Raw genomic sequence first — 14478 nt, forward strand, 5'->3', positions numbered from 1 at the left:
AAAGAGAGTCAGGTTGATTTCAATTACATGTTGGAGTTGATACACAGTGGACTAGTGGCCAAAATCATTTATAAGTACAGTAAACTACGGTTATAACGAACTCAAAGTGACCACTAATTTTGGTTCGCTATAACCGTAGTTCGTTATAAGCATATATACAGTATATATACAACAAATGGACGGGACTAACAAATAAGTTCGTTATATCGGTCAGTTCGTTATAAGCGTACTCGTTATAAGCGTAGTTTACTGTATGAAGAGGGGTGTCTATCACAGACCTGGGTTTCGTTCCTTAAGCGAGCCTATATAAGACAACCATCACTCCCACGACAGTCGTAGCGCTAAGATTGCTTGTGGGTCGGAATCCTGTTTGTTTTAGAGAGTTGGGTTCTGCGTCACGAGGGATTGGATAATTGCTCATGTCATCAACCACTGGTTTGTGACACTCAGTTACTTACTGACAACTCCGACACAGCCGCGTTATTTCCCACAATTCTCCTTGGAATCTAACCTTTTCCCTTCATGCCCCGATGACATATAAAGAGCTGTCAGTCAGAAGAAGTGGTTGATGGTACCCAATGGCTATCAGGACATACGGAACAAGGCGAAACCTCCACCAGACAAAATCCAAAATGACAAAACAACCCCCTTCCGGACAATAGCAATGATTTGTATTACTCCCAGCAAATTAACCAATCCATTAGCTTTATCCACAGTGTCCACACGTAACTCCTCGATATTCACTTAAGGTCCACCTCTAACATCCCGGCATTTATGCCCGTCACGCCGGTAACCTTATACTGATAATGTGCAGCTTTTAATGTGTAATGTCTATTACTATGTACAAAGCTAAAAAATGCGCAATTGATTACTGTCATCAATAACGTGACAAACATTAAGTCCAAATATGAAATTTGTCACGAAAGTGTTAATATTATTCAACAAGAAATGGGATGTGGCCGCGTGGTTTATACAGCTAGGGTGTCATGTTAACGATCGTTGTCTTCATATAGAATAATAACGAAGCAATCCCGTCTCTGACAGGATCGTGGTAATGCTAGCAACAAGAGCATGACGTGTCAATGACGTCCGACATACGACCAAATACCTCAATGACCGTGATGTTTGATTGACAGACTGCTCCGCGGTTTTGCATCCTCCACAGATAGCCGAGAATAGTATGAGACATTTAACATACCACAACGTGCAAAGAGACGTATTTATGTCTTTCAGCGGCATTTTTGCGAGATCAGTCTCTAATCCCCATATTTGCAATTGAAACTTGCAATTTGACATGCCGTTCCACAGAACATCCATATGGCACGCGCAAGTGACACCCGACACTACTGTGGACTCTTCCAGAGAAGGGGTAGCGGGTTTAAATTGACACACCCCTCCTCCTGCGATTCTCCCCGTGATCTGAATGCCGTATTGGCAGTCACGTCAGAGAGACATTGCCCCACTTCTGTCATCAAATGAGGTGACACCCGTAACAATGGCGTACCCCGACATCCCTCGATGTAAACAGGTGCTTGCGATCCCTGTGTGTGCATTAACAGGTGTTGGGGTTGGACTATTGTTTCTTAAGGGGGGATGGTCACCTTGCCCTCGGTAAAACTGCTCATTACCTGCGACGCGCGTCTGTGACGGGAACATCACCCGGTAATCACAAGCTAATTCCTTTCAAATCAGATGGACAATACTCCCACTAACAATACGCCATTAACTGGACGGGGCAGCATCTCAAACTGCCATGTGTTATGAGACTCCATTAGAAGCATCCACTCGGCATTAACGGGTGGCTTTTAAAGTTCTCATATGATAAAGAGACTTCAACGAATGGTTGGTGTAATTGCACAGGGACGTTTACAACAAGCAGATTTAAGGCACGAATATATAATTTATCGTTTGATAAATGTTAAAAATCTCGCACCGCACTCTACCATCAATAAAACAAAGTCTTTGCGTTTATATGAAGATCAACAATTCTAAGATAATTATTCGGGAGTGAACGGTAGTTAGGCCTGGTCCTTTCGATTTTTATCGACCGGACAGAGGATAAGGTCAAACATAAAGAAAACGTTAATATTGGATATTTGATATCAGTGTGAAATACATTGACATTATATCATAACACTTGGATAGTTTATTCGTCGGTATGGCCGCGCTTTTGTTTGTAAGTCGTAATGTTTCATCTCTAGAGATAGTTTTCTTGTTCGGCACAAATCACATCTAATTATAAACTAACATTTTTGCGAAAATATTCTTCCTACCAAAAGTTTGTGAAAATATGACGGCTTACCAAGCAACGTCTATTCATGCAGTAGGTGGAGCAATGGACATAGTGACAAGAGTGACGATGGTTCAGCCACATGGAAACAAGCATGTTATCAATACGTCAAAGGTACATAAAGGACAACAGTTACCTACAGTGACACAGGCTGACAAGGAGCGACAGTAAAATACATTCTCGTTACAGATAGAAAAGGTGACTTTACCATTTCATTTCAGAACGGATATCCAATTAAATTTTTAAATCACCCAACAAGACTGCAATATCAACCCTGTGAGCCCCGTCCTTCATGTCCGCCATGTCAACCACTTCGCCCAGCCCATTTTATCCATCCTGCCCATCTTATCCATCCTGTCCATCTTATCAACCCTGTCCATCTTATCCATTCTGCCCATCTTATCCATCCTGCCCATCTTATCCATCCTGCCCAACTTATCCATCCTGTCCATCTTATCAACCCTGCCCATCTTATCCATCCTGCCCAACTTATCCACCCTGCCCATCTTATCCATCCTGCCCATCTTATCCACCCTGCCCATCTTATCCATCCTGCCCATCTTATCCACCCTGCCCATCTTATCCACCCTGCCCATCTTATCCATCCTGCCCATCTTATCCATCCTGCCCATCTTATCCATTCTGCCCATCTTATCCATCCTGCCCATCTTATCCATCCTGTCCATCTTATCTATCCTGCCCATCTTATCTATCCTGCCCATCTTATCCATCCTGTCCATCTTATCCACCCTGCCCAACTTATCCACCCTGCCCATCTTATCAACCCTGCCCATCTTATCTATCCTGCCCAACTTATCCACCCTGCCCATCTTATCCATCCTGTCCATGTTATCCACCCTGCCAATCTTATCCACCCTGTCCATCTTATCCATCCTGCCCATCTTATCAACCCTGCCCATCTTATCCACCCTGCCCATCTTATCCATCCTGCCCATCTTATCCATCCTGTCCATCTTATCCATCCTGTCCATCTTATCCACCCTGCCCATCTTATCCATCCTGTCCATCTTATCCAGCCTGCTCGTCTTATCCAGCCTGCTCGTCTTATCCATTCTGTCCATCTTATCCACCCTGTCCATCTTATCCATCCTGTCCATCTTATCCAGCCTGTTCGTCTTATCCATTCTGTCCATCTTATCCACCCTGTCAATCTTATCCATCCTGTCCATCTTATCCAGCCTGCTCGTCTTATCCATTCTGTCCATCTTATCCACCCTGTCCATCTTATCCATCCAGCCCATCTTATCCATCCTGCCAATCTAAACCACCCTGCCCATCTTATCCATCCTGCCCATCTTATCCATCCTACCCATCTTATTCACCCAGTCTATCATATCCACCCCGTAAATCTTATCCACCCCGTAAATCTTATGCACCCAGCCCATCTTATCAACCCTGCCCATCTTATCCACCCTGCCCATCTTATCCACCCTGTCCATCTTATCCACCCAGTTCACCTGTTAATACCATAGGCCAAAGAATAATATGAAAACATTCATGTAGAGTATTTATTGAGGAGGACATGTCTGCTCAATTCAAACGCACACTACGTTATTCTTCCAGTTGCCATGCAACGTAACCATATTAATTCCTTCAGACACATACAAATCTATACGCTTCATTAATTACTAATGGTGTTATTTCATTTGATTAATATTTCAATATGTTCCCAAGTTAATGTGTGCTGAGTAGAAAACAATATCAACATTTATTCAATCTATAGTTACCAGATATTCTCCATGTTCCCCGATAAAACAGGTAGGTTTCCTTGTTAAAATAATCATATCTGTGTGACGACAGACTACCAACTGCACTGACACGGACACTCATTACGTTGGAATCGAGATTTTAAAAGGTTAAGACATGAAATACGCTTTGGCGATATTCACGATGATTAGGCAATTGTGAGACGGCTATGAGACATATGACACAGTCTTCATCTACCTCCTCGACAGCTATGTAGAAAATACAAGACATGATATGTAAAGCAAGGCAAAAAGCCATCGAGCAATCTGATAATCCGACCCTGATTACCTTCAGCCAGAAATTTCTGACAGATACAGAAGGGTTTCACATTGTGTTTCTACAAATAGTCGTGAAGTCAAATAGGTTTTCTTTACTGAAATTGAATACACGTACGAATAAAATGAAGTATCGCTGAATCGGGCTGTTGTTGTCAAATTGCTCATCGTCAAACCAGATTGTAACGGATATGTAATTGTTGTTGACGAACGATAGCGTAAATCTCATTTCAGCGTCTGTGTATCCTTGTGAAGATTTAAGCGACAATAATGAAGTGACAAGTGCCTTCAATCTGCAAAACGGGGCTCGTAGGTTTCACCGAAGTGGTAAACGTCTGAGACCTGCATCACTTCGGGCTTTCCTCCCACATTAAGCTGACACGCCGTGATCAAACTGGAATACTGTTAAAAGCGGCGTTAAACCGAACTCACTCACTCTGCAAAACAGGCTCCTGAGGGTATTCGCTGATTTGAAATGGGGCTTAACGTCGCGTCCGCAGCGAAATGCGTGTACGTGTGCGTGCTTTCGTGCGTTGGTGGCTGCTTGCACTGGACCGGACTAATGCGTTTTATATTGCTTGCCCAATGGGTACCAGGCTGCATTTTAACATGAATACACCACTGTATGCTGACTCCGAGCCGAACAGTCCTCGTTTTATTCCCATAATGCCGAGCGCCAGGCAGGGTGACAACAAGCACTATCTTTTAACGTCGTTTTGGTATGAGTGAGTGAGTGTGGTTCAGAAGCCGTTTTGAACAGTGTTCCAGTTCCGGGGTGAACCGGGTTTCGAACCCACGATAATAGGTTTGTGGCGTGCCCAAGGGACACAACTCTGCAGAGCGAATTGCGGCGCCTTAGACGACTGTGCCCCAATCCAACACACACCGGTACCCATCCTTGCACTCAGCAATTGTCCAGCTATTTGGTGGCGGTCTGTAAATAATCGAGTCTGAACCAGATAATCCAGTGATTGACATCATGAGCATCGAGCTGTGCAGTTGGGATAGAATGACATGCATCAACAAAGTCAGCGAGTCTGACCACCCGATCCCGTTAGTCGCCTCTTACGACAAGCGTGGGTTGCTGATTGCTGGCTGCTGGCTGCTGATCAGAATACACGGAACGCAATACTGTATCCATCGATACTCAATGATTGATTCCCTTCATTGATTGAATCATTGACTGATTCTATTTTAAACGCACCGAATAAAAAACGTGTCATCTCAAACTTTGTGATTTTTTTCTTCAATTTTTATCATAATTCTGTTTAAATCATTTCAAGAAATAATGGAGCATTTTATTATTTTGTTTGTTGTTGAACGCCGCACTCCAATCCACCCCAACCCCGACCCCCAAACCCGACACATTCAGCAATATTACAGCTATATGACGCCTGTCTGTAAATAATCGAGTCTGAACCAGACAATCCAGTGATTGATATCATGAGCATCGATCCACGCAATTGGGATGAGATGACATACATCAACCAAGTCCCTGACGACCTATTATAACCCGGATCTTCACGGATGTTAAATTTGTAATACATCTTTTAGAATTATTTCCAGAAATAATGGAGTATTTTATTTTTAATTACTTTTGCCTTTCGGTACCAAAGAATATCAACAAAATCAGGCCACCATGGTTCTAACATATCTAATTAGAAATGGAATTAAGACCGGATTTCTTTCCTGCTTCAGATAGGCGTTACCATAAAATCAGAGCAATGGATTAAATAGGTATCATCTAAATTCTCCGTTGCGAGTTTAGGTCGGTCATACAATACTGCATTGTTGTGAGAGTACAGGGTGTCGTTGTGTTGTAACACAGATGTAGTCGAGACAGTCCCCGACACCACACACCAGTTACCTAATTTACTACCGGATGTGACATTCATGTCCCCGGCCTCAGTCGCGTTAGGTCTATGTATCAACCTATTTGAATCAACAGCGGAACAATCAGACAGGCGTATTAGACAAAGTAGCTCACTAACCGTCTTTGTATGGAACCCGTCTCCACTAGCACGGAGGTGCGAATACGCCTTACCTGTAATTACTATGATCTGAGTTCTCGCGAGCCGTCAATGGCGACGGGGATGTGTTTGTCGAGTGTATTTGCCTCGTCACGAGCGGACGGGTAAGTAAAAGGGGGACAAACCTAGGGGATCACTTGTTCCGACCGTCCCTCACTCGCCCATCAAGACTGCCATTCACACCGTCATTCTCGGCACGCACCGGCTTTGTTGAAGATCAAACACAATAACAAACCCTTCAAATTGAGGACCATTTCCCACCCCGGATAAAAAACATATGTGATGCGTAGACATAGTCTGGACAAAGGAGAGCGGCTTCAGAAGTTCTCTGTAATCTGTTGGACAAACAGCGACGGACTTGCAGCTTAGTCAAAGGACAGCCAGCTCTTTTTTTGTGACTTAACTCCAGCCAGAAATATGCACATAGTATATCTGCCGTACATTGGCACGATTTCAAGTGGGTATTATTCACGTCAGTGGTTACATCAAGGATCGTCAATGTTAAATAACTTTGAACGATCTAATGATGATATTTGGGTTTATTTTATGTCACCCCCGACCCACTTGGGCCAGCAGTTTCTACGCGATGTTGATGTAATTGCACACGAGGCGACTCCCAGCCGCGTCCCTTGCACGTGCATCCCGTGCTTGGCATGCGCAGCACCTGACATCGCCCACAAGCATGCCTCTATGTGTCTCCGCAACTCAGTAAACACGAAGACTGGTTAAATTTGCCTGATGTTTTGCCTCCATAAAGAATTAATTATGTTGTTTGTTGTTTAACGCCGCGCTCAGCAATATTCCTGCTATATGATGGCGGTCTGTAAATAATCGACTCTGGACCAGACAATCAAGAATCATCAATGACATGACCAGCATCGATCCACGCAATTGGGATACGATGACATGCATCAACCAAGTCAGCGAGCCTGACCACCCGATCCCGTTAGTCTTCTCTTACGACAAGCATAGTCGCCTTTTACGGCAAGCATGGGTTGCTAAAGACCTATTCTACCCGGATCTTCGCAGATCGACAAAGAATGTATTACGGGACTGTACACCGCTATTGTATACTTTTGTCATTAAACAAATCAAGTTTATAGGTGAAATTAGACAAATAAAAGCATGTATTCATAATGACATGTTCACGATAACGCCGGAATCGGACATTGGCGTCTTTAGCAGAGATTTCCTAAGCTTTTGTGGGGGTAGGGGGGAAACAAATTTTGTCCAGAGTTGCGTCCCTTGGGCATGCCAGAAACCTATGATTGTGGGTTCCAATCCCGGTTCGCCCCGATTATATTTCTAGTTTTGTCGGCACCATAACCGTGTTTCACCGAAGTGGTAAACGTCTGAGACCTGCATCACTTCGGGCTTTCCTCCCACATTAATCTGACACGCCGTGATATAACTGGAATACTGTTAAAAGCGGCGTTGAACCCAACCCTCCAAGTCACTCACTCATATAGTCATGTGAACGTAAGTATACTTGTTCAGGGCTCTATATTTCCTGTAGTCCCGTCAGCATGTTTTTTAAAACGTGCAAACGGTTGATAAAATACTTGTTTGGGACCCAAAGAAATTGTAAAGGGCTGTGTGCCATACATTGTAAAGATCAACTCGCGAGCTTAGCGCACGTGCAACAGCGACAGAGAACGTGTTCCACGAGCATCACGCAAGGGTGACTCACACGATATAAATACAGACCACAAGTTAACAGTCTTTGTGTATTGTTCAAATATTTTTAACAAGAGAATGTTTTGTCAAAGTTTTAGAGTAGGGATGTCTTTTAAGTAGAAGGATATCCTTGTAACTCTCCACTCCTTAAAAATAATCCGTCGCGGTTCAATTACATTTTAGGAATGGAGAATTCAGACATTCCCCATCTAAACATATATATGTTGAAGTTTGACGAAATCGAAAGTACATAGGTATGGTGCTGACAGAGCAATGGTCGTATTCGAAAATAACCAGGGATTCGAACCCCAAACAAGCGGATCCTGACACTGATGCTGAATATAGCGGTTTGTTTCACTCAAGGCACATCTGGAAGTTGAACGGGGACTCGATCAAACGGCGGCCACAATCGGCCAGTTCTTCTGACCAGACAAGGGGCCTCTGAATCGATCGAGATTTAAGTCAACAACAGATAGTGACACCGAGCCACCGTCTGGGGCGCACTAGACTGGATATATCATGTTGTGAGAACACACTTCGGCCGTCCAGGCATGCAAGGGTGATCCCGGAGATTTGTCGACTTGAGCATCATTTAACCGCGCAATGGGACATGTATCTTCTGTTCTTTTCGTGGCTTCTGGAGCCAGTGTAAAGTCAGAAGGAGCAAGAATAAAGTCAGACTGGACCAGTACGAAGTCAGAAGGAGCAAGGGTAAAGGCAGACTGGACCAGTATAAAGTCAGAAGGAGCAAGGATAAAGGCAGACTGGACCAGTATAAAGTCAGAAGGAGCAAGGGTAAAGTCAGACTTGACGAGTACAGAGTCAGAAGGAGCAAGGATAAAGTCAGACTGGACCAGTATAAAGTCAGAAGGAGCAAGGATAAAGGCAGTCTGGACCAGTATAAAGTCAGGAGGAGCAAGGATAAAATCAAATAGACCAGTACAAAGTCAGAAGGAGCAAGGATAAAGTCAGACGGGACCAGTATAAAGTCAGAAGGAGCAAGGATAAAGGCAGACTGGACCAGTATAAAGTCAGAAGGAGCAAGGATAAAGGCAGACTGGACCAGTATAAAGTCAGAAGGAGCAAGGGTAAAGGTAGACTTGACTAGTATAAAGTCAGAAGGAGCAAGGATAAAGGTAGACTTGACTAGTATAAAGTCAGAAGGAGCAAGGATAAAGGCAGACTTGACTAGTATAAAGTCAGAAGGAGCAAGGATAAAGTCAGACTGGACTAGTATAAAGTCAGAAGGAGCAAGGATAAAGTCAGACTGGACCAGTATAAAGTCAGAAGGAGCAAGGATAAAGGCAGACTGGACCAGTATAAAGTCAGAAGGAGCAAGGGTAAAGTCAGACTTGACGAGTACAGAGTCAGAAGGAGCAAGGATAAAGTCAGACTGGACCAGTATAAAGTCAGAAGGAGCAAGGATAAAGGCAGACTGGACCAGTATAAAGTCAGAAGGAGCAAGGATAAAGGCAGACTTGACCAGTATAAAGTCAGAAGGAGCAAGGATAAAGGCAGACTGGACGAGTACAGAGTCAGAAGGAGCAAGGATAAAGGCAGACTGGACCAGTATAAAGTCAGAAGGAGCAAGGATAAAGGCAGACTTGACCAGTATAAAGTCAGAAGGAGCAAGGGTAAAGTCAGACTTGACGAGTACAGAGTCAGAAGGAGCAAGGATAAAGGCAGACTGGACTAGTATAAAGTCAGAAGGAGCAAGGATAAAGGCAGACTGGACCAGTATAAAGTCAGGAGGAGCAAGGATAAAGGCAGACTTGACTAGTATAAAGTCAGATGGAGCAAGGATAAAGTCAGACTGGACTAGTATAAAGTCAGAAGGAGCAAGGATAAAGGCAGACTTGACTAGTATAAAGTCAGAAGGAGCAAGGATAAAGGCAGACTTGACTAGTATAAAGTCAGAAGGAGCAAGGGTAAAGTCAGACTGGACTAGTATAAAGTCAGAAGGAGCAAGGATAAAATCAAATGGACCAGTACAAAGTCAGAAGGAGCGAGGATAAAGTCAGACTGGACCAGTATAAAGTCAGAAGGAGCAAGGATAAAGTCAGACGGGACCAGTATAAAGTCAGAAGGAGCAAGGATACAGTCAGAAGGAATTTAAATTGGTCGCTGTTGGCTAACCTGTGACTGTCGGTGCCTTGGTAGTGATGCTTGAATTGGTCGGCGTCAGCTAGCCTGTGACAGCGGCTGCCGTGGTATTGATGCTTGAACTGGTCGCCGTTAGCTGGCCTGTGACTGTCGCTGCCTTGGTAGTGATGCTTGAATTGGTCGCCGTTAGCTGGCCTGTGACTGTCGCTGCCGTGGTATTGATGCTTGAATTGGTCACCGTTAGCTGGCCTGTGACTGTCGCTGCCTTGGAAGTGATGCTTGAATTGGTCGCCGTTAGCTGGCCTGTGACTGTCGCTGCCTTGGTATTGATGCTTGAATTGGTCACCTTTAGCTGGTCTGTACCTGTCGCTGCCTTGGAAGTGATGCTTGAATTGGTCGCCGTTAGCTGGCCTGTGACTGTCGCTGCCTTGGAAGTGATGCTTGAATTGGTCGCCGTTAGCTGGCCTGTGACTCTCACTCCCTTGTTATTGATGCTTGAATTGGTCGCTGTTAGCTGGCCTGTGACAGTGGCTGCCGTGGTATTGATGATTGAATTGGTCGCCGTTAGCTGGCCTGTGATTCTCACTGCCTTGGTATTGATGCTTGAATTGGTCGCCGTCAGCTGGCCTGTGACTCTCACTGCCTTGGTATTGATGCTTGAATTGGTCGCCGTTAGCTGGCCTGTGACAGTGGCTGCCGTGGTATTAATGCTTGAATTGGTCACCGTTAGCTGGCCTGTGACAGTAGTTGCCGTGGAAGTGATGCTTGAATTGGTCGCCGTTAGCTGGCCTGTGACTGTCGCTGCCTTGGAAGTGATGCTTGAATTGGTCGCTGTTCGCTAACCTGTGACAGTGGCTGCCGTGGTATTGATGCTTGAATTGGTCACCGTTAGCTGGCCTGTGACGGTCGCTGCCTTGGAATCGATGCTTGAATTGGTCGCCGTTAGCTGGCCTGTGACTGTCGCTGCCTTGGTATTGATGCTTGATTTGGTCGCCGTTAGCTGGCCTGTGACTGTCGCTGCCTTGGTATTGATGCTTGAATTGGTCGCCGTTAGCTGGCCTGTGACTGTCGCTACCTTGGTAGTGATGCTTGAATTGGTCGCTGCTGGCTAACCTGTGACAGTGGCTGCCGTGGTATTGATGCTTGAATTGGTCACCGTTAGTTGGCCTGTGACTGTCGCTGCCGTGGTATTGATGCTTGAATTGGTCGCCGTTAGCTGGCCTGTGACTGTCGCTACCTTGGTAGTGATGCTTGAATTGGTCGCTGCTGGCTAACCTGTGACAGTGGCTGCCGTGGTATTGATGCTTGAATTGGTCGCCGTTAGCTGGCCTGTGACTCTCACTGCCTTGGTATTGATGCTTGAATTGGTCGCTGTTAGTTTGCCTGTGACAGTGGCTGCCGTGGTATTGATGCTTGAATCGGTGGCTGTTGGCTGGCCTGTGACTGTCGCTGCCTTGGTAGTGATGCTTGAATTGGTCGCCGTTAGCTGGTCTGTGACTGTCGCTGCCTTGGTAGTGATGCTTGAATTGGTAGCTATTAGCTGGCCTGTGACTGTCGCTTCCTTGGTATTGATGCTTGAATTGGTCGCCGTTAGCTGGCCTGTGACTCTCACTCCCTTGTTATTGATGCTTGAATTGGTAGCTATTAGCTAACCTGTGACAGTGGCTGCCGTGGTATTGATGCTTGAATTGGTCACCGTTAGCTGGCCTGTGACGGTCGCTGCCTTGGAAGTGATGCTTGAATTGGTCGCCGTTAGCTGGCCTGTGACTGTCGCTGCCTGGGTATTGATGCTTGAATTGGTCACCTTTAGCTGGTCTGTACCTGTCGCTGCCTTGGAAGTGATGCTTGAATTCGTCGCCGTTAGCTGGTCTGTGACTGTCGCTGCCTTGGTAGTGATGCTTGAATTGGTAGCTATTAGCTGGCCTGTGACTGTCGCTTCCTTGGTATTGATGCTTGAATTGGTCGCCGTTAGCTGGCCTGTGACTCTCACTCCCTTGTTACTGATGCTTGAATTGGTCGCTGTTAGCTGGCCTGTGACAGTGGCTGCCTTGGTATTGATGATTGAATTGGTCGCCGTTAGCTGGCCTGTGACTCTCACTGCCTTGGTATTGATGCTTGAATTGGTCGCCGTTAGCTGGCCTGTGACAGTGGCTGCCGTGGTATTAATGCTTGAATTGGTCACCGTTAGCTGGCCTGTGACAGTCGTTGCCGTGGAAGTGATGCTTGAATTGGTCGCTGTTGGCTAACCTGTGACAGTGGCTGCCGTGGTATTGATGCTTGAATTGGTCACCGTTAGCTGGCCTGTGACGGTCGCTGCCTTGGAATCGATGCTTGAATTGGTCGCCGTTAGCTGGCCTGTGACTGTCGCTGCCTTGGTATTGATGCTTGAATTGGTCGCCGTTAGCTGGCCTGTGACTGTCGCTGCCGTGGTATTGATGCTTGAATTGGTCGCCGTTAGCTGGCCTGTGACTGTCGCTACCTTGGTAGTGATGCTTGAATTGGTCGCTGCTGGCTAACCTGTGACAGTGGCTGCCGTGGTATTGATGCTTGAATTGGTCACCGTTAGCTGGCCTGTGACTGTCGCTGCCTTGGAATCGATGCTTGAATTGGTCGCCGTTAGCTGGCCTGTGACTGTCGCTGCCGTGGTATTGATGCTTGAATTGGTCGCCGTTAGCTGGCCTGTGACTGTCGCTACCTTGGTAGTGATGCTTGAATTGGTCGCTGCTGGCTAACCTGTGACAGTGGCTGCCGTGGTATTGATGCTTGAATTGGTCGCTGTTAGCTGGCCTGTGACTCTCACTGCCTTGGTATTGATGCTTGAATTGGTCGCTGTTAGTTTGCCTGTGACAGTGGCTGCCGTGGTATTGATGCTTGAATCGGTGGCTGTTGGCTGGCCTGTGACTATCGCTGCCTTGGTAGTGATGCTTGAATTGGTCGCCGTAAGCTGGCCTGTGACTGACGCTGCCTTGGTAGTGATGCTTGAATTGGTCGCCGTAAGCTGGCCTGTGACTGTCGCTGCCTTGGTAGTGATGCTTGAATTGGTCGCCGTTAGCTGGTCTGTGACTGTCGCTGCCTTGGTGGAGATGCTTGAATTGGTAGCTATTAGCTGGCCTGTGACTGTCGCTTCCTTGGTATTGATGCTTGAATTGGTCGCCGTTAGCTGGCCTGTGACTCTCACTCCCTTGTTATTGATGCTTGAATTGGTAGCTATTAGCTAACCTGTGACAGTGGCTGCCGTGGTATTGATGCTTGAATTGGTCGCCGTTAGCTGGCCTGTGACTGTCGCTGCCTTGGTAGTGATGCTTGAATTGGTCGCTGTTAGCTAACCTGTGACAGTGGCTGCCGTGGTATTAATGCTTGAATTGGTCACCGTTAGCTGGCTAGTGACGGTCGCTGCCTTGGTATTGATGCTTGAATTGGTCGCTGTTAGTTTGCCTGTGACAGTGGCTGCCGTGGTATTGATGCTTGAATCGGTGGCTGTTGGCTGGCCTGTGACTATCGCTGCCTTGGTAGTGATGCTTGAATTTGTCGCCGTAAGCTGGCCTGTGACTGACGCTGCCTTGGTAGTGATGCTTGAATTGGTCGCCGTAAGCTAGCCTGTGACTGTCGCTGCCTTGGTAGTGATGCTTGAATTGGTCGCTGTTAGCTGGTCTATGAATGTCGTTGCCTTGGAAGTGATGCTTGAATTGGTCACCGTTAGCTGGCCTGTGACTGTCGCTGCCTTGGTAGTGGTGCTTGAATTGGTCGCTGTAAGCTGGCCTGTGACAGTGGCTGCCTTAGTAGTGATGCTTGAATTGGTCACCGTTAGCTGGCCTGTGACTGTCGCTGCCTTGGAAGTTATGCTTGAATTGGTCGCTGTTGGCTGGCCTGTGACTGTCGCTGCCTTGGAAGTGATGCTTGAATTGGTCGCTGTTGGCTGGCCTTTTACTGTCGCTGCCTTGGTAGTGATGCTTGAATTGGTCGCTGTTAGCTGGCCTGTGACTGTCGCTGCCTTGGAAGTGATGCTTGAATTGGTCGCTGTTGGCTGGGTTGAGATTGTAGAATGTCTTAATCATCACAGTCGGTATCAGCAGATAAAGTGTCAGTCAGTTGGTTCTAGCATAAAATTCGGCACGGGAAAGGCAGCTGTTTTATAAGTCGAAAAAAAAGACATTTGATTTGTCAATTGTCGAAGAAGTCGATTCAGACCGCCCCACAAGGCCTGTAGGACTGGGGATGTGGCGTGCCATCACATACCTTTCTAACGTGAATGTCCGCGGCTCCTACACTTTATTGCCATGCAAGCTAGTAAAAGTTTTAGTTTTTTTGTTTTTCATGAAATATTTTAAAACACGGT

General features: G+C 46.2%; 2 protein-coding genes across 2 annotated transcripts; one reads left to right on the forward strand and one right to left on the reverse strand.

The window, feature by feature from the left end:
- Positions 1–2591: 2591 nt before the first annotated feature.
- LOC124110491 (adhesive plaque matrix protein-like) lies at positions 2592–9735 on the forward strand. The gene is made up of 4 exons (XM_048388189.1): positions 2592–3138; positions 3490–3770; positions 8687–8944; positions 9274–9735. Exons 1-4 carry the CDS (start codon positions 2592–2594, stop codon positions 9733–9735), a joined length of 1548 nt encoding a protein of 515 aa, XP_048244146.1.
- A 1111-nt stretch (positions 9736–10846) lies between these two features.
- LOC124110492 (glutenin, high molecular weight subunit DX5-like) lies at positions 10847–14197 on the reverse strand. The gene is made up of 3 exons (XM_046469878.2): positions 13945–14197; positions 12325–13215; positions 10847–11757 (listed from the first exon to the last, which is right to left on the reverse strand). Exons 1-3 carry the CDS (start codon positions 14195–14197, stop codon positions 10847–10849), a joined length of 2055 nt encoding a protein of 684 aa, XP_046325834.2.
- Between the last annotated feature and the right edge of the window lie 281 nt (positions 14198–14478).

The sequence above is a fragment of the Haliotis rufescens genome, unplaced genomic scaffold, assembly GCF_023055435.1.
Source record: "Haliotis rufescens isolate VD_foot unplaced genomic scaffold, xgHalRufe1.0.p SCAF_7, whole genome shotgun sequence".
Taxonomy (NCBI): Eukaryota; Metazoa; Mollusca; class Gastropoda; order Lepetellida; family Haliotidae; genus Haliotis; species Haliotis rufescens.